General features: G+C 39.6%; 1 protein-coding gene across 5 annotated transcripts in view; it reads left to right on the forward strand.

Annotated features, from left to right (window-relative positions):
- The window catches only part of LOC112395738 (WASH complex subunit 2A-like), a 119,896-nt gene that overhangs the window by 2,207 nt on the left and 95,003 nt on the right, over window positions 1-22,686 (forward strand). For 2 of the 5 annotated variants that reach the window (XM_024739092.1, XM_024739088.1), the window contains exons 4-15: window positions 5,488-5,550; window positions 7,308-7,481; window positions 10,183-10,276; window positions 11,888-11,949; window positions 13,171-13,218; window positions 15,251-15,361; window positions 15,932-16,019; window positions 16,650-16,721; window positions 17,456-17,574; window positions 18,046-18,106; window positions 19,810-19,869; window positions 20,265-20,438. In XM_024739092.1, the coding sequence (XP_024594860.1) occupies window positions 5,488-5,550; window positions 7,308-7,481; window positions 10,183-10,276; window positions 11,888-11,949; window positions 13,171-13,218; window positions 15,251-15,361; window positions 15,932-16,019; window positions 16,650-16,721; window positions 17,456-17,574; window positions 18,046-18,106; window positions 19,810-19,869; window positions 20,265-20,438 (1,126 nt within the window). The remainder of the gene's footprint in view (window positions 1-5,487; window positions 5,551-7,307; window positions 7,482-10,182; window positions 10,277-11,887; window positions 11,950-13,170; window positions 13,219-15,250; window positions 15,362-15,931; window positions 16,020-16,649; window positions 16,722-17,455; window positions 17,575-18,045; window positions 18,107-19,809; window positions 19,870-20,264; window positions 20,439-22,686) is intronic. The other 3 variants (XM_024739090.1, XM_024739086.1, XM_024739087.1) reach the window with 2 other exon arrangements.

Genomic DNA, 22,686 nt, shown 5'->3' on the forward strand with positions numbered 1-22,686 from the left:
GGGGAAGCTGTGTGTAAAATAAAGATCTTAATAAATATCTTATTTAAGATATATCTTAAATATCTCTTTACCAGTAGGTTTAAAATGTAACAAATATTCTCGTCAACTCTGTAGTCATTTTCTGGTTGTCTACACAGAATGTCCATGCTTGGTCCTGAGCATCTTTCTTATTGGAAGAGGCAGTTTACAGGACTCTCATCTGTACTTTACTGGTGTATGCAGCCCCATCACTTTTTCATCATGCTGAATTCCGTGTCCTTTTGAATATACCTGTTGCTCTCGTTCTGTACCTTTCTTGCTGGATCAGGTGCTTAGCTCTTCTCTGCAGTCAGTGTTGCAGCCCTAGACTGGGCAAGGAATAGAATTGGGAGGCTTCTTTTGTACCTGATGTGCCTGTACCACATTGGTATTGGATTGGTACCCGACTGATACTTTGGGGGTGAGAGGCATCATAAGCTTCTTTTTCTGAATCATAACCTTCAGTTCTTTTTCTTTTCTCTAGCTCTTCTTTTCTGGCCAAGTTTTCTTAGCTTCTGAGTTTCCCAATAATCTAGTTTTTGTGGGTAGTTTTTTTGTTTGTTTTTGTTGATTATTTTTTAGTAATAGTTCTTTATTTCTGTTCACTTCTTGGATTCCCTACTTTCCATCCATCTCTCCATCCCCCTAGTCCTTATGCCTCTTCCCCTGCCATTCTGCAGCCAAATTCCCCTTTAGATGTGCCTGTTGCCACTGCCAAATCAAACTGCTTCCCAGACCTCCCTATAATGCCATGAGTTACGTGTTTTTCCATTTGTGGTAGAGCATGATGATGTTGAGTATGGCTAATGCTTAATAAAACTCTGAAATAAACTACCTGCTGATAATACATTTGGCAGTGATTCGACTTTGCATGTGTTTTCTTCAAACCCTGGCCAGTACTCATGTATTACAATTCTGGCTTAAATGACGGTGCCATTTGGTTTCATGGTAGTTTATTGGAAAGATACGCACAGTCATAGGTTTCTGGGTTTTAGTAATTGACCTAGAGGTAGCCAGTAGATTGCAAACTGCATTACAGTTAGTGAAACTAAAGAGCAATCAGGACTTTCCAGGGCAAGAGAAATTAGTGCCTTTAGTAAAGGCTCAAGAGGGGACTCTGAAGGAGGCTAAATGCTGATTAACAGTGGCCAGTGCATCAGTGTGTTATTTGGAGGGAGTACAATTCTTGAAGCTTCATTAACCTGTTAATTTAGGAATTTTGTCCTGAAACATTAAGTGACCTAGTTAATGACTTCTTTAGTAGCACTTCCCATGATTGTAATTTTACATTTATTGATATGATTCGATGTGTTGAACTCCGCTACTAAATCAACCCCCATATTTTTGCTAAATGTTGTATTCCTTGGGCTCAGCATGAGCCTGATATATAGGGACTCAGTGAATATTTGAATGAATTAATGAGAGATCACAAAAGTGAAAAAGACCAGGGCTATTTATAACATGTTAAGAAATCTCAGCCCCTCGTCAGCGTTCTTTCTAATTCCCCACCTTCACCTCTTACCTCATCTCCCCAAATGAGGAGAAGATGCTTTGAGGGGAAATATCAAAGATATTTAACAGTTCTGGGAATGGCTACCTGATTTTAAAATGATCAAAACACCCATGAAGCTGTGAGTTGGGTGAAACTGGTAAGGGTGAAGGAAGTTAGCATTGATTTCCTGCTGTGTACTGAGTACTTGAGATGCATGGTCCTGGCCAGCCTCAAAAGATCCCATGGGTTTTATGTATTTGCTGGTTGGTTTCTTAGATGTCATGTTTGGCTTTCCGCAGGCTGCTGATCTCTTATGAGGTAGTTTTTAATGACAAGCAGTGGAAAAAGTAGGGTGTTAATGCTGTTGAGACCTCAGCATGAAGCTCAACCTTTTGGTTAAGTGGTCTCGCTATTTAAAGTCTGAAGTGACCTTGGTAGCTGCCTTGTCTTAAAGTCTCCATTTTAAGATTTATTTACTTTATTTCTTCCTGCCTTTGAAAATTACTCCCCAAATTTCTGGGCTTTATAGAACAATTTTTTTTTAAGTATAGAAAAAGAAGCATCGTCTGAAATTTCAGATGCCAAAGGAGAGCCTCTTTAACATTTTGATGTGTATATTCCAAGTCCATTTTCCAAGCAGACATTGGGCTTTAAGTGTTTTCCTTTCTTGTTATAAAAGTAATGAACACCCACTGTAGGAGAGATTGGCATATATAAAAAGTATTAAAGTGTGAAAAAATTAAAACTACAGAAATCAACTATAATTCCACCACCCCAAATTAACCAGCCACTGAACATTTTGGCATATTTCTTTCTGAGAATATATATGTATGTATGTAACTTTAACCTTTTCTATATATTGGCAGCCTGCATTTTTTTAATGTTAGTGTATTATTTTATAAGCATTTTAACACATCTGTAAGATTTTGTGAACTTAATTTTATTGTTTTTATTTCATTATGTGCCTATCATTTAACAATCTCCCGACATCAGTTTTTTTAAATAAAATATTTCATGTGTCTAGAAAAGAACAGATAATAACCACAAATGCTAGTAATATACACTACCTTACATTAACAGATTTTAATATTTTGCCATATTTGCTTAAAAGGCACCAACTCCCATTTTTTCCCTTAACTCTAAATATTTTCGGTGTGGGCTCCTTTGTATCTCTGCCTTTTTACTCTTCTTACCTGGAGAGTATATCTGTGTGGATGTATATCGGTGCAGGTATACGTAATATGAGGTAGGGATTTCATTTGGTTCATTTCCATATGAGTAACTTTTATTGTGTAGTTCTTTTTAAAAAATAATTAATTAATTTATCTTTCGGCTGCATTGGGTCTTCGTTGCTGCACATGGGTTTTCTCTAGTTAAGGCGAGCAGGGGCTAGTCTTCGTTGCGGTGCACGGGCTTTTCATTGCGGTGGCTTCTCTTGTTGTGGAGCATGGGCTCTAGGCGCGCGGGCTTCAGTAGTTGTGGCTCGCGGGCTCTAGAGCGCAGGCTCAGTAGTTGTTGTGCCCGGGCTTAGTTGTTCCGTGGCATGTGGGATCTTCCCGGACCAGGGCTCGAACCCGTGTCCCCTGCACTAGCAGGCGGATTCTTAACCACTTCCCCATCAGGGAAGCCCTATTGTGTAGTTCTTTTCCTCACTGACTTATGTGTATGAATGCATTCATATTTTTTTTTCCATATGGATAACTTTTGTGTAGTTCTTTTCCTCACTGACTTATGTGTATGAATGCATATGGATAACTTTTATTGTGTAGTTCTTTTCCTCAGTGACTTATGTGTATGAATGCATATGGATAACTTTTATTGTGTAGTTCTTTTCCTCAGTGACTTGTATGTATGAATGTGTGTTTTTGTGAATATAAAATCAAGCTTACATGTAATTGTGGGTCTGTCTCTTGCCTCTGTCTTTTATTATGTTTATCTGCCGTAGTCAGTATCACAATCTTAAATACCAGAGATTTCTAGTAAGTCCTAAAAGGGCACATCCCTGCGACTTCTTTTTATTCAGAATTATCATGGTTATCCTTGGCTTTTTTCTTTCCTCTGTGAATTTGAGGATTATCTTGCTAAATTACCCAGAAAATTCTATTAGCACTTTGATTGGAATTGCATAGAATTACAGATTTGGTGTTTGTGACTTTGCAGTATAAATCTGATGCCATGAGCATCTTATTGTTTGTATTTATTTTTCTTGGAACTAAATTTCAAGAAGTAGAATTCTTGGGTTAGAAGATACGAACGTTTAAAAATAACATTGTTGGGCTTCCCTGGTGGCGCAGTGGTTGAGAGTCCACCTGCTGATACAGGGGACACGGGTTCATGCCCTGGACCGGGAAGATCCCACATGCTGCGGAGCAGCTGGGCCCGTGAGCCATGGCCGCTTAGCCTGCGTGTCCAGAGCCTGTGCTCTGCAACGGGAGAGGCCACAACAGTGAGAGGCCTGCGTACCGCAAAATAAATAAATAAATAAAATAAAAATAACATTATCTAATCAGATTGGCAGGTATACCTATTTTTAAAAGGTAGGTAACATGGTTCCACTGCTGGCAAAGGTCTGGGAAGTGGGCACTTGAATATGTTGGGACAGTGTGAGTTGCTCCCCATTTGTGGCCAGAAATCTGGAGGTAGCTATTAAGCCTAAAAAACAGTTTTGTCCTGTGACTTGGCAATCCTATTTTTGGGAAGCCTATAGAAATAAAAGATCCAGGGCCTAAGAATTTAGTATATGTGCATATGTTTACAGCAGTTTATTTACAACAGCAAAAACTGGAAATCTCCTTAATGTTCCCTAATAGAGAATTTTTGAATTAATCATAGTCAAGTTCACACCGTAGAATATTGTGCAGATATAAAAAGGATTGAATCACATCTATTTGCATTGACCTAGAAAGTGGCTTATGTAAATATCGAGTGAAAAAGTGGGGCAGAGGAATGTGTATAGTATAAGTGCATTTTTATTTAAAAGCAGGAAGAGTGGGAGAACTCTGAATATGTGCATATGTCTGTATATATTTGTGTATGTTTCTATGTGGGAAACATAGAGGCGCACACACCAAGCATAAATTGCTTATTCTGAGGGTTTGGTTGGAGGCAAGGATGGAACAATTTTTAAACACATCTCTCTCACTTATATCTTTATATTGACTTTTAAATTTTTAATTGGCTTATAACTCACATACCATAAAGTTCACCCTTTTAAAAAGTGTACAAGTCAATAAGTGTTAGTGTATTCACAAAGTTTTGTAACCATCACCAATATCTAATTCCAGAACATTTTCATCATTGCACTATTTATAATGAGAATGTTTTACTTTGGAAGTTTAAACAACAATATATAGTTAAAAAAGGAAATTACAATGAGTTGCCAGAGTGATAGATCTATTTTGGAAAAGAGAGGCTGCCTGCTCCAGCTGCATGGGTCAGTCCCATGCCTGGCCTTCTGGCAAATCATTGGTGGGCTTGGCCTATCTATTTTCTTATAAATGGGATAATAAAAATTTAACAACCATTTTAAGCAACAGGATTAAAATAACTTACCTTTACCGTTTCCACTGTGCAAAATGTTAAAGCTCTTGTTACCTAGTAGGTAGGTTCTACCACTTGGTATTCTCAGCCTCACATTTGAGTACCTGTATCATTGCTCTGTCAGCATGAAGTATTAGATTAAACAAGAAAGTGTGAACACCAGTTTATTATTGTTTTTGTGACTGTGGTCAACAATGAGATTGAAGGTTTTTTTCTCATGTTTCCTAGTCATTTGTGTCTGTTTTTTTAAACTTAATTTTGGGAGAGTTGACTACTGTTCTTTGCTTTTTGCCCTTGACCAGCGGCCTCAGCCATTTGTTGAATAATCATTTCTTCCCCATCTTTGTCTTTTTAAAATTATGTATTGAATTCTTACATTGTGATTGATTCCAAATGCTGTTTTGACCATTCCAAACTGAATTTGCTTCTGTATTTAGCGTGTATATGATGAAGAAGTGGAGGAGCCGGTGCCCAAGCCTGAGGCAGAAAAACCAGAACAGGTACTTGCATTAAATCACTCTTCTGTTGGGCTCCGTATGAGAAGAAAAGTGGTGGAGATTTGTGATGTGGCTGGTGGAGGGATTGTGGGCAGGGAGATGGACACGGGGGGAAATGGGAAAAGCTGCTCCTGACAGCCCAACAATTGAACTCTTTAGTTTGTTTTTGAAATTTAGTGTATTAAGAAATGTATAGATTAAGTTCCTGAATTCTGGCTTAAGAATAGAGCAGAGGTATGCAGAGATTTTCTGTAAAGGACCAGATAATAAATATTTTGTTTGCTGGCCGCATTGACCTACGTCTCTTCGCTTCTTTTTCTTCTCTTCCTCCTCCCCTTCCCCCTCCTCCGTTAAAAATGTAAAAACCTTTCTTACCGTGAGGGCTATAAAAAATGTAGGCCGTGCTGGGCTGTAGTTTGTGAGTTCTTTGAAGCCTGTGCTTCCCTATCCTTTCGTGGCTGCTTTGATTCTTATTCCTACCAGTTTAAAAATGAAAGTAAGATGAAAGCCACATTGCTTGTAACATATGAAGATGTTAGACTAAGAAAGGATATTAGAAACCAGCTACAGTTCTGCCTATTTCTAGCCTTAAAAAATTTTTTTTTAAATCTTTATTTTTAGTAGTACTCAGGGATTTGCTCACCATTTAAGTGCAATAGTATCTGGTTATACCAAGTCAGGGGGCAATTTTAAGGTGATAGCTATTTAGTGAATTATTTTTAAAACATTTATTTCACAGGCATGTTTTCGCACACTTAGTACAACGTTAGCTATTTAACTCAGAATCAAGCATGCCAGAGTGCAGAAAAGATGCAGCCAAAACAAAAAAACTAAATCAGAAAGACTTCCACACTTGAGGTAGTATAAAATACTCTTCAGATTTTCCCCTTTGGCTGTCAAAACAACACAATGGTTTGGTTCTTTGTGTAATTATGTATCAACTTCTAGAATAGTTGTGAGGAAGGAAAATGACACTAAAGATATTTTGCAATATTTCTTACAACTGATGACACAGTTGAGTGTATGAGAGCTGCTGTTATAGGAAGTGGAGACCTGTGGAATATTTTCAGCAGGTTGGTGATGTGTACAGAGTTTTGTCGGGGTCGGGGGCATTGTTCTAGGGTGATGTACAGGATAGATTAGAGATGAAACTGACCCTCTCTTGGTTTGAAACAAGTTTATAGAATAATCGTAATTGTCCAGTTATTTTTTTTTTAGCTGTAATTGAAAAATGACATCTCTGGCTGGGGTATTTTCTTCTAAGTCTTAACTCCTAAAATTGTCCAAAGGATCATTAAGCAAGGTCACTGGGATACAGCCATGGCAAAGCTAAAAGTTTAGGCCCTTCGTTCCTCCAGTAGCAGGGAGGTGAAGTGCCCCTGGATGTCTTGTGATGTGCCATTCATTATTAAGATTCTTTTACATAGCCTATAAAAGCTGAACCATCACACCATAGTTGTGCTTTTGTTTTTGTAGATGATGAACCTGGAGCTCCAGGACCTTACATAGTTCGATGTGTGTTCAACGCATAGACAAACTTGGAATTTACCACCCCAAAGTCTGTGTTGAGGCATTCAGCAGAATCTGACTTTTAACGTTTTTAATTGTTTAACATTTTAAATTGTTAAGAATTTAACATTTTTAATTAAAATTTGGGGGTTTTTTTGGAGCATGAGTCTAGGCTTTAGCAAACATTCCCAGTGTTTTATTAGGGTGGTATCAATATACTGGAGATCTTACTGAACAGTATTTTTTCCTAGGAGAAGACCCGGGAACAGAAAGAAGTAGATCTGATTCCTAAAGTCCAGGAGGCTGTGAACTACGGTTTACAAGTGTTGGACAGTGCATTTGAGCAGCTAGATATAAAAGCAGGAAACTCAGACTCTGAAGAAGATGATGCTAATGAGCGGGTGGAATTGATCCTTGAGCCAAAGGTAAAGACATTCAGTTGAAATATTTATTGTCGCACCTCTTGGGTTTGGGGTACTTTACTTGGGCACAGAATTGGTAAGACATGGACTTCACTTCTAGGAAGTGAGGCTGTCACTTAGCAGTCTCATACTGACTCCATCGATCAGAAAGAGTTGCTGTACACAAGCATCGATTGAGCACTTACTAGGTACTAGCATGCCAAGCTGGGGGAGTACAAAGATGCAGGACATGGTTCCTACCCTCAGGATGCTTATTACAGCAGTACCAGATGGTGGGAGAGAGGAGGCTTTACAAGAGTCACCATCATAAGTGCTCTGACTTCTAGCTGGGGAAATTAGGATGAAGATGAGATTTGAACTGGTTTTTGAAGGATGAGGAGGCTCATGAGAGGTAGGGATTGTTGGGAACCTGACATTCTGCAGCTTGCACTAAGAGGGAACCTCCAAAGTGTTGAAAGACATGTGGGTTGTTCCCAGGTTTTGGCCAATATGAATAAAGCTGCTATGAGTGTTCACGAAGAAACTATTAGCAGATGTTTATTGCTTTACTGTTACTTTCTCTCAGGCTCAGTAGTAAACACAGGAGGTTGCCTTACTGATTTTGAGAGTCCTTGTGACACATAAGTGCCTTGTGAATTGAAACATGCTGCAAAATCAGTCTCTTCTAGTCCTTCATTTCACTGCACATTTTTCTTCTGATTTGAGCTTATAGTGCCAAATTGGGGCTGATCCTTTAACCGTGATATGCTCGCCGGCTTGCTTTTTCACTATCGGGATTAAGAAGTCAGCAGCAGACCCTGGGAAATGTATTGCCTGGGCCACACTTGCTACTTCCAAGTCACACACCACTTTCTCTGTTACAGGAGGACTTTGGAAACAAGCCTCCTAAGTCAGTGAACAATTAGCTCAATTAGCACTTCCATTTCTTTGCACTAAATTGGTTGCTGTTATATCTTTTACACTAACCTTCCCAAGCTTTCTGTCATTGGTGAAACATCAGAATTGTTCTTGCCTGCACCCAGGTTCTTTTCTATAGGGAGGAGGCCAAAGGGCCATGCCTCACTGTGAAGATGGGAGGTTGCCCCAGGGTGGAGAGATTTCTTTTCTTTTCTTTTTTTTTTTTCCAAGTCTTTTACCTCCTTAGGTATGTTTATTCCTACATATTTTATTCTTTTTGTTGCCATGGTGAATGGGATTGTTTCCTTAATTTCTCTTTCTGATCTTTCGTTGTTAGTGTATAGGAATGCAACATATTTCTGTGCATTAATTTTTGTATCCTGTAACTTTACCAAATTCATTGATTAGCACTAGTAGTTTTCTGGTGGCATCTTTAGGATTATCTATGTATGGTATCATGTCATCTGCAAACAGTGACAGTTTTACTTCTTCCTTTTTTTAAAAAATTAATTAATTTTATTTATTTATTTTTGGCTGTGTTGGGTCATTGTTGCTGCACACGGGCTTTCTCTAATTGTGGCGAGCGGGGACTACTCTTCGTTGCGGTGCGCGGGCTTCCCATTGTGGTGGCTTCTCTTGCTGTGGAGCACGGGCTCTAGGCATGTGGGCTTCAGTAGTTATGGCATGCAGGCTCAGTAGTTTTGGTTCGCGGGCTCTAGAGCACAGGCTCAGTAGTTGTGGCACATGGGCTTAGTTGCTTCACGGCATGTGGGATCTTCCCGGACCAGGGCTCAAACCTGTGTTCCCTGCATTGGCAGGCGGATTCTCAACCACTGTGCCACCAGGAAAGCCCTTTACTTCTTCTTTTGGAGTGCTTTCTTAACTCTAAATTTTTGATGTGTGTGATGGCCTGCAGTGGAAGGATCTCCAACATGTACTATTCTGTAGACAGTATCCTTCATTTTGTTTTGTTGTTTTATCATCTGGTCTTATTTTACCAATTTCACTTCTCTAAATTCTACAGTGTGAACCTCTGGGGCATATTATTATTCTCTTCTTTGGGTTATTTTTTTCTGCTGTGTAGGTTCTCATCAGTCCATTGGAGACATTCCTTTAGTTAATTATATTGACTGTGAATATTCGTCCAGTTGCCACTCTGTTTCTTTTCATCTAGCCCATGCTTTATGTTCTGTGTTCCTGCATCTCTGCCCTGATGAAGTGTGAAGGAATCCTCCTCCATTCCCTTCCTTGTGCCTTACTTGTGTCCTGTTTGTACACATGTCCCCCTACCCACCTGCCTTCTCAAGTCATAAAACCATTTGGGTTATTTCCTCAGTGTGCTTCTCCAAATTTAGGACTTGGTTCTTGAGATTGCTTGATTGGTTGATATTTGCTCGCCGGAGTTGAATTTTAGGGGAGGAAGATAGGTTACCATCATCAAAGGTTGCCAGAATTTCCGGTTTCTTTCCTTGGTCCTCCTCCTTTTGGACATATTACTATGAAGTTGTGCCCCTTTCCTTGTTTGGTTACTGCTAGTAAACTTTTTGCAAGCCTTTGCCATTTTTGTTAATAAGGCACTTGAGAAAGGAGATTCTATGTAATTCAGCTTTACTTTGCCATCTTTACCTAGGATTTAACTTTTTTTTAATCAGTGATTTAAAAAAAAAAATCCTGCTGTGTTTCTTATTCTCCACTTTCATTATGTAACTTTTGGGCGGTAGTCAGATGGAACAAGATGTCAAATGGAATACCTAATTTTATTTTCAACCTAAATATTTAATGGCTTATTCCCTTTCATTGTTTACAGGATCTATACATTGACCGTCCTTTACCTTATTTAATTGGGTCAAAGCTGTTCATGGAGCAGGAAGATGTAGGTCTTGGAGAGCTATCTAGTGAAGGTACTCTTTTGCACCAAATAGTTTTGTTGCTTTTAACATTTATATCTTAACTTTTTATTTAAAAATAATTTCAAACTGTACATTAAAGTTGTAAGACTAGTCGAGAGAGCTCCCACATACTGTTTACCCAGGTTTACCACTTGTGAACATTTCACCACATTTGTTTTATCATTCTCTCTATATATACATAATATTTTTTTCTGAACCTGTTTGGGAGACATCGTGCAGACGTCCTGCCCTCTTATTTCTCCGTACGGTTGGCAGTCTGTGTCCATGAGTTTTTGCGTCTATGTATTCAACCAGCCTGGATTGAAAATATTTGGGAATAAAAAATTCCAGAAAGTTCCAAAAGCAAAATTTAAATTTGCCACGCACAGACAACTATTTACAGAACGTTTATTTACATTGTATTTACAACTATTTATGTATCATTTACATAGTATGAGGTATTATAAGTAATCTGGAGGTGATTTAAGGCTGTATACAGGAGAAGGATGTGGGAAGGTGTGCGTGTAGGTCATATGCAGACTATGCCATCTTGGTATCTGTGTATGTGTTGGGGAAAGGGGGTCCTGGAACCAATCCCTCAAGGGACAACTGTATTTCTGTGTGTGTTTTCTAAGAATAAGAACTTTCTCTTATAGCTGCATATTCTGCATATTCATTCGCACATCTTTCATCTTGGTTGGACATGTCTATTGGGCTTTGATGTGAGGCTTTCAATATGTCTGTCTTGTTTATTAATAGAAAAATTATCAAAGTGGTTGAATTCTGTGAGACTTGGCAAATATGTACAAATCAAGCATACTTGACTTTTCAACCTCTTCTTTAGATGTAATTTTTTTTTTTTTTTTTTTTTTTTTTTTTGTGGTACACGGGCCTCTCACTGTTGTGGCCTCTCCCGTTGTGGAGCACAGGCTCCGGACACGCAGGCTCAGCGGCCATGGCTCACGGGCCCAGCCGCTCCACGGCATGTGGGATCTTCCCGGACCGGGGCATGAACCTGCGTCCCCTGCATTGGCAGGCAGATTCTCAACCGCTGCGCCACCAGGGAAGCCCCTAGATGTAATTTTTATATGAAATAAAGTCACCAATTGACTGTTCTCCGACAACAGCAGCAAAAAGTATAATTATCAAAGTTAGGAAATTTTAACTGGATGTAGTACTAGCTAATCCTCAGTCATATTGAAATTTTGCCAGTTGTCCCAATAATGTTCTTTATAGTCTCTCTTTTTCTCTGTTTCAGAATCCAGTCCACTCACTGCATTTAGTTGTCAAATCTCTCTAGTCTTCTTTCAATCTGATACCATTTCTCAGCCTTTTTTTGCTTTTTACAACCTCAACATCTTCGAGGAGTGCAAACCAGTTTTTTTCTTTGTAACTAATATATATTTTTTGTAACTCATAAGTATCTTGTGGGGTGATACTTTGAGGCTATGTAAATGTTCCATTCCTCACTATAGTGAAGATACTTTTAATTCCAGTTAATGGGTATAGATGGTTTTATCAAAATCTTTAGATGCTGATGTATGGTGGTTTGTGATCTTGGAAGGGAACTAAGGATCTTTTCTTATGAATATTGGCGATAACCTTTATCTTTCTTCTCACCAGAAGGTTCAGTAGGCAGCGATCGTGGTAGTATTGCGGACAGTGAAGAAGAGAATGAAGAAGAGGTAAGGGCTTTCTGGTGTGTCCAGGTCATGGTGGGCAGGAAACTTAGGGTGTGTTTAGTGGGCTAAATAAATAACGTATTTGTGAATTAGCAATTTGTTTACATAAATCTTTTAATAGTGACAGAAGCCATATTCTGAAGCTTTTCCCCTTGGGGTGGGAGTTCCTTTTTGTCGTGTATACAAAAACCAAGGAAAACTGCTTTAATCTCTTTTACCATTACCCTCTCACCTCCCCACCAAATTCTCTTCTTGCCAATATATTTTGAGGGTGGCAGCTTAGATGTTTCGGTAGAATCTCTGCTTGAGATACAGTCTTTGAGTAAGTTCTATCTTTGAGTAATTCTAGGGAAAAAGTCCACATTTAAAACTTTCTTTAAAGACTTTCTAGACCAGAAGGATTCTGAAAGCATCCACTTACATGTTAGCTTTGCTGCTGCCTCTGGCATCTTCATACCCACAGAGCATGATCTGACTCCCTGCTTTACGGTCTCAGGGTCTGTGGGCCTTAGCCACTGTTGTATCTGGGGTTGTTCCTTTAAATGGAATACTCATTATTGCAAAGGGCAGAAACCCTTTGAAGGTTAGTCCCGGAGTGTTGATTTATAAACGGAGACAGCTTTGTATGTGTGCTCCCCTCTTCTCCTCTGTTTCCACAGTCTCTGTTTCCTGTCCTCCTCCCTCCAGCCCTCCCAACAAAAAAAACCTAATAGTAGGAAATAAACTTTTCTAAAATAACCTTGCTGTATAACTGATTGTCTTTAGCTAAATCCTTTGCTTTTAGCCATTGAAGCAACCCTTTACCTCATTGCTTATATTAAGTACTCATGTTCCCTTCTTGGGCCTGATGAATTAATTGTCCTACTTAGAGGGAAAATAGAAAACGTAGTCCAAAATGTAAAATAATGCAAACCAACTTTTGATAATTTAGTTAATTAAATGTGCAACTCTTACTTTAAATCCAAAGGTTAGAGATGATAGGGCAGATCAATATGAACAAATAGAGAGGTTTAAATGAATCACAAAAACGACATGTTAACTGGAATAGTCCTTGGCGACATTGCCAACTCTCCACCTTATCTGCACCTTGATATGTCAGGTGACTAGTAGTCAGTACAGAGAGACCCAGTGTTGGCTACCCCAGAGACTTAGACCCGAGATCATTTCTGTGCTTCCAAGTAAAGCCTGTGTTAACAAAAAAGCCTCTTTTTTTTTCTCCTATAGGAGTCAGATGAAGATTTTGCCAATCATAGTGACAATGATCAAAACCGGGTAAGATGCATATGTTGAAGTGACTTAAATTTTAACTGAAGCATAGCATTTATACTAAATCTATGCTAAAATTACTTTTGAATAACTTAGGGGAAAGTGAGGATTTATTCATGTTTACAGCTATTCATGTTTCCTTCAAATGTTTCATGTTTTTAGGCTAACTACCCTCTTGTATATTTTTTCCTCATTTGCTTTATATTTTATCTTCATTTTTCTTAGACAACAAAGAAGTAAAAAACGAAATTGAGAAACGGAGCCTATAAAACAAGGCCTGATTACCCAAACTGAATTTTTCACATGAACACACCTTTCCTGTTTTAAAATTTGAGACAATATAGCAGTAAGGCTAAGGAACACTCCAAAAATGGAAACCTTATTATCCTACTGTCTTAGCACTGTTGTCTTAATTTTTGTATATCCTTCTAAGGACATGTTCTTTTCATAACATGCATAGTTTATTTTCTGTTATTTGATATTAACATGTCACAGGTGTTTCCTTGACATTTTAAATAGTCTTTGTAATTTGCTTTGTAAACGTCTATATTTTTTTAACATACATATGTAATACTGTTGTAGTCTTTAAACGTGTATGGGAAATAGTTTATTTGTAAATTTTAATTTTTGACATAATGCTGCATTCAGTGTTTTCATACATAAAAATCCTTTCCTTCTGTGAACTCTTTCCTTAGGAATTAGGTGGTGTAGAGTTACTTGATACTACTGTCTAATGGACATTCAGATTAACAGATCATGCATAATGATTTTCCCAGAATCTCATCAGCCCTGGGATTATGATTTTTGCTACGATTTTTGCTATGATTTTTGTACATATGATATATGTACAGTGGTATATTGAGGTGATCCCAATTTGCATTTCACTTTCCTAATTCAGAAATATTTTTTCACAAAAATTTCCAATTATCAAGTGAAAGATTTAGCACTTTTTGGTTGTTACTTGTATTTTTTTCAGTTGTGTTCACAAATGTGGCTCATCTTTATAATTTTAATAATCCTTCTGTACAGTGTATTTATTTCTATGGAATTTACTATTAGATCTGTAAATTCGGACAGTTTTTAAAAAACTAATTAATTTTGGTTGCACCGGGTCTTAGTTGCAGCACACAGGATCTTCGTTGCAGCATGTTTAGTTGCGGCATGCGAGCTTCTTAGTTGCAGCATGCATGTGGGATCTAGTTCCCTGATTAGGGATTGAACCTGGGTCCCCTGCATTGGGAGCACGGAGTCTTACCCACTGGACCACCAGGGAAGTCCCTGGACAGTTTTTCAAATAATAGAGTATGGTGATGAAAAGCATTGGTGGAACCATTTGTTTGTATTGTTAAAGATAGATTTGTTGTGTGTGCCACTGCTAACCTCAGAGTTCTAAGGATTAAATTAGTTTAAAAAGTGCTTTTAGCGTAGTGCCTGGCACAGTTTATTGATTTCCATGTTAAAAAAAATTTTTTTTAATTATACAATTTTTACGTACCAGTGGCTGCCTTTGTAAAAAGTTAGAACTTAACACATAAGACTAAGTTTGAGTCATCTAATCCTCATCTCCTCACAGTCTCCAGAAATAACTGGTGTTATCATCTGGGAGTGCATATTCCGAGTGCTATTCTTTGCGTTCACAAATATGTCTGTGTTCATAGAAGTGGTGTTGTATATGTGTCAGGGTGTGGTCAGGATATCATTCGGGGTTTATCATTCACTGTTTTGTCACTTGATTGGTCTTGGATGTCTCTCCAATTGTTACAGCTTATTCCTTTTGACTGTTAGTATTTTTATTAAGATAAGGCTATACATATTTAGTTTATTCATTTCTCTAGTGGTGGACATTTTATCTTTTGCTATTGCACTGAAAATAAATCTCGTGTGTTATTTGTTCTAGCACATTTACTGCTTCATAACTTTTGGTGCATTATTTGTTGTTCCCAATTTGAAGGAGAAGTCTGAAGGCTAAGTGGCAGTACCCCTTTTTCAGCTTGATGACCGCATCTAATAGTTTTAATCTGGTGGTTTATACTCTTAGCACACTGCACAAATGAGTGATGAAGAAGAGGATGATGATGGTTGTGACATTTTCGCTGACTCTGAGAAGGAGGAGGAAGATACTGAGGACATTGAAGAAAATTCCAGACCTGTAAGAAAGACTATAGTTGTTATCGCTTGGCAAGGTTTTAGAAATGGTACCTAGTACTCATTCCTTTTATTGTCATTTATATTTGTAATCGTCTCATTTTGCATCCTATTTGTAATTTCATTTACACTTTTGGAAATAATGGTTGAGCATCCCAAGTTGCCTTACAAGTACCACTTTCTTCTCCAAATGTTAAGATTTTACAAGTTAGATCATTCAAAATATATTCAGTTTCAGAGTTTTAAGATCCTAATACTCCCCCCCACCACCCAAGCACTTCATGGTAGTTTTCTTATCTAGATCTAGATAAGAAAACCACCATGTATTAAAGTGATGTATAAAAAAAAAAGGAAATAAAGAGATCTCCCTTTGAAGGAACACTGAGTCTTCTTTCTCAGGTGATCTGTATAGGGTGCATGTGTTTACATTTATTTAGTTAAACCTTAATTTCTCACCAGTTCAATTTCTTTGCCATTGTTTACATAGTTTTGTTAGGTGTCCAAAAGTAAACTGTACTAGTTTGTTACAAAAAATGTTACAAAAAATGATTCTTTTGGTCTGCTCTGCCTGTAGAAAAAAAGTAGACCTACGTCATTTGCCGATGAGCTGGCAGCTCGGATCAAAGGGGATGCTGCAAGCCGGGTGGAAGAGGAGCAAACAAGTATGTCACTGCCACCGAGATGAGCTAAAGGGGCAGTGGGGAAGTGTAGGACCCTCTGCTGGGCTTCACTGAGTGTAGATTTCCTTGTTTAATTACTAAGGCACAAGAGGCTTAAATTGTAGTTATCTTTTTTGGCTTATAGACTCTTTGATAACTGAACACTGTGGACCCCCACCCCCAGCCCATCTCCCCAAAACTGTGCATATGCGCATCTATATATGCAGTTTCATGGGATTACTGGGTACCACAGAGAACCATGGGCCCCAGATGAAGAATCCTTGGCTTAATATTTACTTCTATATTATATTTTGACTAGATAAAAATGTACCGTACACTATATTCTAGTGATTTAACAGTGGAAAGATGTCAGAAGTCTTTCAGCAAGTGCAGTCCTGTCATGCACGTGACCCTGGTATGGTAGCTGAAGCTTTCTGCCTTAAAAAGAGGCACTTTTTGAGTGTCTGCTCTGGGTAAGGCACTGAGAGGGGTGCTCAGGTGGAGCTGAGATACAAAGTTGAACGTCTTGCTCTTAGCTTAGGAGTTGTGAGGATGGCAGATGTGTGTGAAGAGTCAGTAAGTAAATACTAAGGGTGGACTGAGTATTGTTCAAACTGTGAAATATTCTTCAAGCCTTAGCCCCAGGGGAAGCAAAACCTCGGAAGACATTGAAAGAGAAGAAGGAAAGGAAAACTCCCTCAGATGGTAAGCCTTTTCCCTCAATTCTCTTGTTTTAGGAGGCTCTTGACTCGGGAATGGGAATATTGCTTATGTGATCTGTAAAAGTGCCTTTGTAAGTGCTGACAGATGAGGCCTGTCTCTGTACACTTTTTGAAAGCACTTAAGAGCATGCTTTTGGGGTGTGGGGAGAAGTGAGTGTGGAGTTAAAATGCTTTAAAGATTTGAATTACTAGATTTTATAGGGATCTATTAGCTGTCTTTCTAGACTTCTGTAGACGTTTAGAAACAAGGGAGCCCTAGCATTTGTTTTCAATAAGGAATATTATATCAGACCCTTTAACATTCAGTGGTAATGTCTATTATGTTTCCACCCGGGACTGTGTCAATCTGCAGTTCTCTCTTCAGTCTACCTTTCTGTCCCTCAGATTCTGGTAGAATAGGTCTTGGATGGCAATCGAAGCATAGACTTGCTTCAGAAGAAATTCAGATGAAAGTAATTGACTGCAGAGTTTACCTTGCCCCAGACATTTACAGACTTGAGAGTGGGAAACCAAAGAGCATTTTAAGGGATTCAGTGAACTGTTTAATGAGTTTTTGTCTGAACGTCCTGAGACTGCCAGCATTCAAGTAGTCCTTGTTACATATGGTTAGATAAACTCTATGCCAGTTTTGGAGGTGTTATAAAGGTTAATCCCCAGAACTAGGGTTCTAAACCCATCTTTAATTCTCCCTGCAAAACATTTCTTTCTGTTTGCTAGATGAAGAAGATAACTTATTCGCACCCCCCAAGCTGACAGATGAAGACTTCTCACCATTTGGCGCTAGAGGTGGCCTGTTCAGCGGAGGGAAGGGACTTTTTGATGATGAGGATGAGGAGGTAAGTCGGCAGGAATAGCGAAGCTCTCTGTAGCTGTGTCACGTGTCCCCAAGGAAGAAATACAGTTAGTTTCTTTAGTAAGGAAAGGATGGCTTCTTAGTTGGAAGTTGCTTCTACTCTCATATTTTAGGAGACTTTGAACTAAGAATCACAAAATGAGGAAATACAGTATCCTGATGCCCTTTATTAAATAGGGAGAGGATGTGAGTGTTAATAGTGGAAATTTTACTTGGTTAAGTGATTGTTTCTTACCTTGTCTTTTGTCTTTTTCCACGTTTGTATTTAATTCCTGGGCAGACCGAAATTATTTCAGGGTCTGATTTTGTCATAGTCTTCACTATGGAACTGATTTTCTGACAGAACAGTAAATATGTAGCTTTAAACTTTACAAGGCACTTTTCTTTAGACATCTTTACTGCAGCTCCATTTTTCATCTGCTATTTTGAACTGTGTTGTCTACTTTATTACAAGCAGAGTGACCTCTTCATGGATGCCCCTCAGGATCGGGGAGCTCGAGCCTCTGTTAATGAAGGTGAGCATGGATTGATGCTGCCTGTGCTTCTTCATGCACAGATTTCCAGAACTGGTTACTTCCCATCAGGAGATGGAACCCCTGAAGTTGTTCCCAAACCTTGTTTCTATGTTAGGCAGGAAGCTGTTGTGTTCACCTTGATCTAGTTAAAAGCTGTTCCTTTACACTAATTCATGTCTTGGAAAAAACAAAAAGTACCATCTGTAAACCCACATCACAATTTTGTCTCTTTCTTAGAGAATTCAAAGTGAACCAGCGAAAGCACTCCAGCAGTGTTGAGGATATTTTAATTTAATCAAGTTTAGTTCAAAGAAACATTTCTGAAATTCTGCACATAAGTCGGAGATCAGTAATTCCTCAGCCCAGTGTGATTAGAATAATTTGTGGAATTTTTAAAAAGCATCCATAAGCTATTTAAAAACTTAAAATTTTATTCCATTAGGTCTGTGGTAGTTCTTGGGAATTGGGAATGAGTTATTTTAAGCGACTTGGTCTCCCCAGGCCACAAGTTGTCAGATTTTAGACTTATTATGATGCTGACTGACATGATTGTCTTGAGGTTCCTGCTCTCCACTTTTTGGCATCTGTGACTTGCCTAGTTTCTTGCTTTCCTGTTTTTGTCTTCATTTCTGTCACTGACATCTCCGATATTTTGCTGTTCTTTTTTTTTTTTTTAATAGTTTTTATTTATTTATTTATTTATTTATGGCTGTGTTGGGTCTTCGTTGCTGCGCGCGGGCTTTCTCTAGTTGCGGCTAGCGGGGGCTACTCTTCGTTGTGGTGCACAGGCTTCTCATTTCAATGGCTTATCTTGTTGCGGAGCACAGGCTGTAGGCACGTGGGCTTCAGTAGGCTCACAGGCTCTAGAGCACAGGCTCAGTAGTTGTGGCACACGGGCTTAGTTGCTCCACGGCATATGGGATCTTCCCGGACCAGGGCTCAAACCCGTGTTCCCTGCGTTGGCAGGCAGAGTCTTAACCACTGTGCCACCAGGGAAGCCCATTGCTGTTCTTTTTTACTTGCTTATTCTCATCAAACTGGACTGGATGGAGTCAGAACTGTTGAGCCCTGCTTGCTCTGTCCCTTACCTCCCTCATTTGTGCTCTACGTCTTCCTTGGCCTCCCCAGCCAACCCCCGTGTTATAGCCTGCCCAGAGTCAGTGATCTTCTGTGGGAGTCACAGCCTAGATTGATTTAATACCAAGAAAAAAGTCATGACATTGGTAGAGAAGACGATACTAAGGAATTTTAAAATGGCTCTTTTAGGAAAATTAGTTAAAAAAATTTTTTTTTTATTGGGGTATAGTTGTTTTACAGTGTTATGTTAGTTTCTACTGTACAGCGAAGTGGATTTCCCTGTGCTATACAGCAGGTTCTCATTAGTTATCTATTTTATGCATATTAGTGTATATACGTCAGTCCCAATCTCCCATTTCGTCCCACCCCTGCCTCTCCCCCCTTGCTGTCCATACGTTTGTTCTCTATGTCTGTGTGTCTATTTCTGCCTTGCAAACGGGTTCATCTGTACCATTTTTCTAGATTCCGCATATGTGCGTTAATACATGGTATTTGTTTTTAGGGAAAATTAGTTTTAAAATTCTCCTATTAGCTGTGTATTGTATTGCACATCTTTTAGGAAGGTGCATTTAACAAGGAAAGTTGTTTTCTCTGTTGAAATGTTATCTCTTTGTTTCTCATTTTAGTGTCTTCATCCTCCAAACCTGGAAAGAAAATCCCAGCAGGAGCTGTTTCTGTATTTTTAGGTATCATAACTTAGAGTTTGTTTTTAAAAACTATATACCTGTTGTTTTGTCATTTTTAAGATTGTCATCTTCAAAGGACTGAGTGGGGAGGAGAGTATGAAGAACTTCGGAGGGCATCTAAGAGTGAGAGCTCAGTTAAGCTGTGTTAGCTCATATTACCTTAGAAATCAGTGGCCTTGGACTTTTTTCGGTCTGAGTGATCAGTTGATTCTGCATTGTGGGACATTCTGTATCAGTAAAGGATGGAGGTTGTTGGGTCCTGTTAATGTGTTTTGTGGATGAACTGAAACTACAAGTTCTTGGTGGTGGTACTGTTTTTTTTTTCCCCTCCTGTAAAGTCAGGAAGTGCACCCACCCTGGCTCACAGCTGGTTTGTCCTGTCCCTCCACCCACAGGGGACACTGATGTGTTTGGTGCCACCTGTGCTCCATCACTGAAGGAGGCCCAGAAGCCCGAGCAGCCCACTCCAGGGAAAAGCTCGTACCTCCCAGCGCCTGCTGGCCTCTTTGATGATGACGACGATGATGATGACTTTTTTGCAGCATCCCGTAGCAAACCTCCCAAGACAGGTACTGCTCCATCCTCTGTTTCTGGAAATTTAGCCAAATAAAGAATGTTGACCTAGGGGAGTTCCCTGGTGGTCTAGTGGTTGGGATTCCAGGCTTTCATTGCTGTGGCCCGGGTTCAGTCCCTGGTCAGGGAACTGAGATCCTACAAGCCGTGTGGTGCAGACAAAGAAAAAAAGAAAAGAAAAGAAAAAAAAATGTTGACCTAAAAAGGCATGAAGTTCATCTAGTTCCTTATCTCTTGCAGTGCCAGAATCCCTCCTCGAGCATTCCTGCCAGAGTTGTCTTATCTCTACTTAGATAGTTATGGTGTCTTGGAGGTCTGTATTTTATGGACCAATTTTTCCTGCTTTGGAAACTAATTACTAGGATTATCTTTCTTATTTAGAGAGAAATCTGTTCCCCTCTAATATCTGCCCAAGATGCTAGTTTTGACCTTTTCAGTTAGAGAGAAAGTTTTAATCACACTTTCTTCCAGAGTCCTTGGGAAAATACACGAGCATGAGCAGAACGTTCATGCTAGCTGTTTAGTTCCCAGCTTCTCCGCTCTGTACGAGAAAGCCCAGGTGACCTTAACTTTCCCTTCTGTAACAGGGTTTTTAGCTCCTTGGCCACTTCGGCACTCTCCTTTCTTCTCCCCTCAAATTTCAGCCAGCTTGTTCACGAACTCACTCCTCTGAATCAGTGGTTATTTAATGGCAGATGTCTCTCCCAGGACTCTTGTCAAAATGCGGATTCTGATTCACTGGATTTAGGGTGGGGCCTGCGATTCTGCATTTCTGACAGGCTCCCTGGTGGGTAGAGATTGCTTGTCCATGGGTTGCAAAGGATTGGGTTTATTGGTTGTCTTTCTAGAAAAGAAGGGTAGACCACTGAGGTGCACACAACTTCTAGCAACTTGAGCAACAAAGGGCTTTTTCTCCTAAGGACTAGGTGGACCAGGAAGCATCTAGAAGCAGGGTCTCTGGACTTAGCTCCTTTTCCAGCAGTAGGTGTGAAAGTAAGGACAGCAGCAGAAATGTGAGGGAAGTAATAGCCGGTTTTAGAAAGAGTGCAGACTGGACACATACTACGCTTACATCGAGGCCGACTGAAATGACAGTGAATAAAGGAGTAAGTGCCTCTCGTGGCTTGGAAGGGCTCTCACTTGGTGGGATTAACTGATTTGGAATCACAAGTAAGTTGGTGCCGCTTTCCTTGACAGCTGCTGTTCTCCTGGGACATGCGTGAGTCAGTGCCCTATTTCATGACACACACCTCATTCAGAGCAGCAATGCTTGTGGTAGCGAAAGGTTGGAATCCCCCCAAATATTCATCAGTAGGGTAAATTATGGTCCTTCCATTTAGTGGAATTTTGTGAAGCTGTGAGAAAGAATGAGTTTTATGTGTGTTGACATGGGAAGATACCCTAGGTACATTGAGTGAAAAATGCAAATCATAAGACACATTCTTCAAATTGTGTTATTTATTATTTAGCCATATTTGCGAATAACTAGAGTTAACATGTTAGTATATCTTTTGTGGAAATTAGAAGCATGTATATCAAACTGTTCCTGCTGGCCTTGTTTGGGTGGGCAGGTGGGATTATGTGGGAGGTTTCAGTTTTTGCTTTTATATGCCTCTATAGTTTGACTTTCTATTTTTTTAAATTTTTAAAAAAGATTAATTATTTTTATTATTTATTATTATTTTTTGGCTGTGTTGGGTCTTAGTTGCGGCACGTGGGATCTTCGTTGAGGCATGCGGGATCTTTTGTTGCGGTGTGCGGGCTTCTCTGTAGTTGTGGCATGAAGGTTTTCTCTTCTGTAGTTGTGGCATGCAGGCTCCAGGGCACATGGGCTCTGTAGTTGTGGCATGCAGGCTCCAGGGCACATGGGCTCTGTAGTTGTGGCATGCAGGCTCCAGGGCACATGGGCTCTGTAGTTGTGGCATGCAGGCTCCAGGGCACATGGGCTCTGTAGTTGTGGCGCGTGGTCTCCAGAGCGCATTGGCTCTGTAATTTGCGGCTCTCTTGTTGAGGTGCGTGAGCTCAATAGTTGTGGCGCGCAGGCTTAGTTGCCTCACGGCATGTAGGATCTTAGTTCCCTGATCAGGGATTGAACCCGCGTCCCCTGCATTGTAAGGCAGATTCTTTACCACTGGACCACCAGGGAAATCCCAGTTTAACTTTTTAAAAGCAGGAGCCAACTGTCACTTCTCAGATTCCCAGAGCGGTTGACTCTTAAATGATCTTTCTTTCTGTAGGTCTCTT

This window comes from Neophocaena asiaeorientalis, unplaced genomic scaffold (genome assembly GCF_003031525.2).
Source record: "Neophocaena asiaeorientalis asiaeorientalis breed wild unplaced genomic scaffold, Neophocaena_asiaeorientalis_V1.1 scaffold202, whole genome shotgun sequence".
Classification (NCBI taxonomy): domain Eukaryota; kingdom Metazoa; phylum Chordata; class Mammalia; order Artiodactyla; family Phocoenidae; genus Neophocaena; species Neophocaena asiaeorientalis.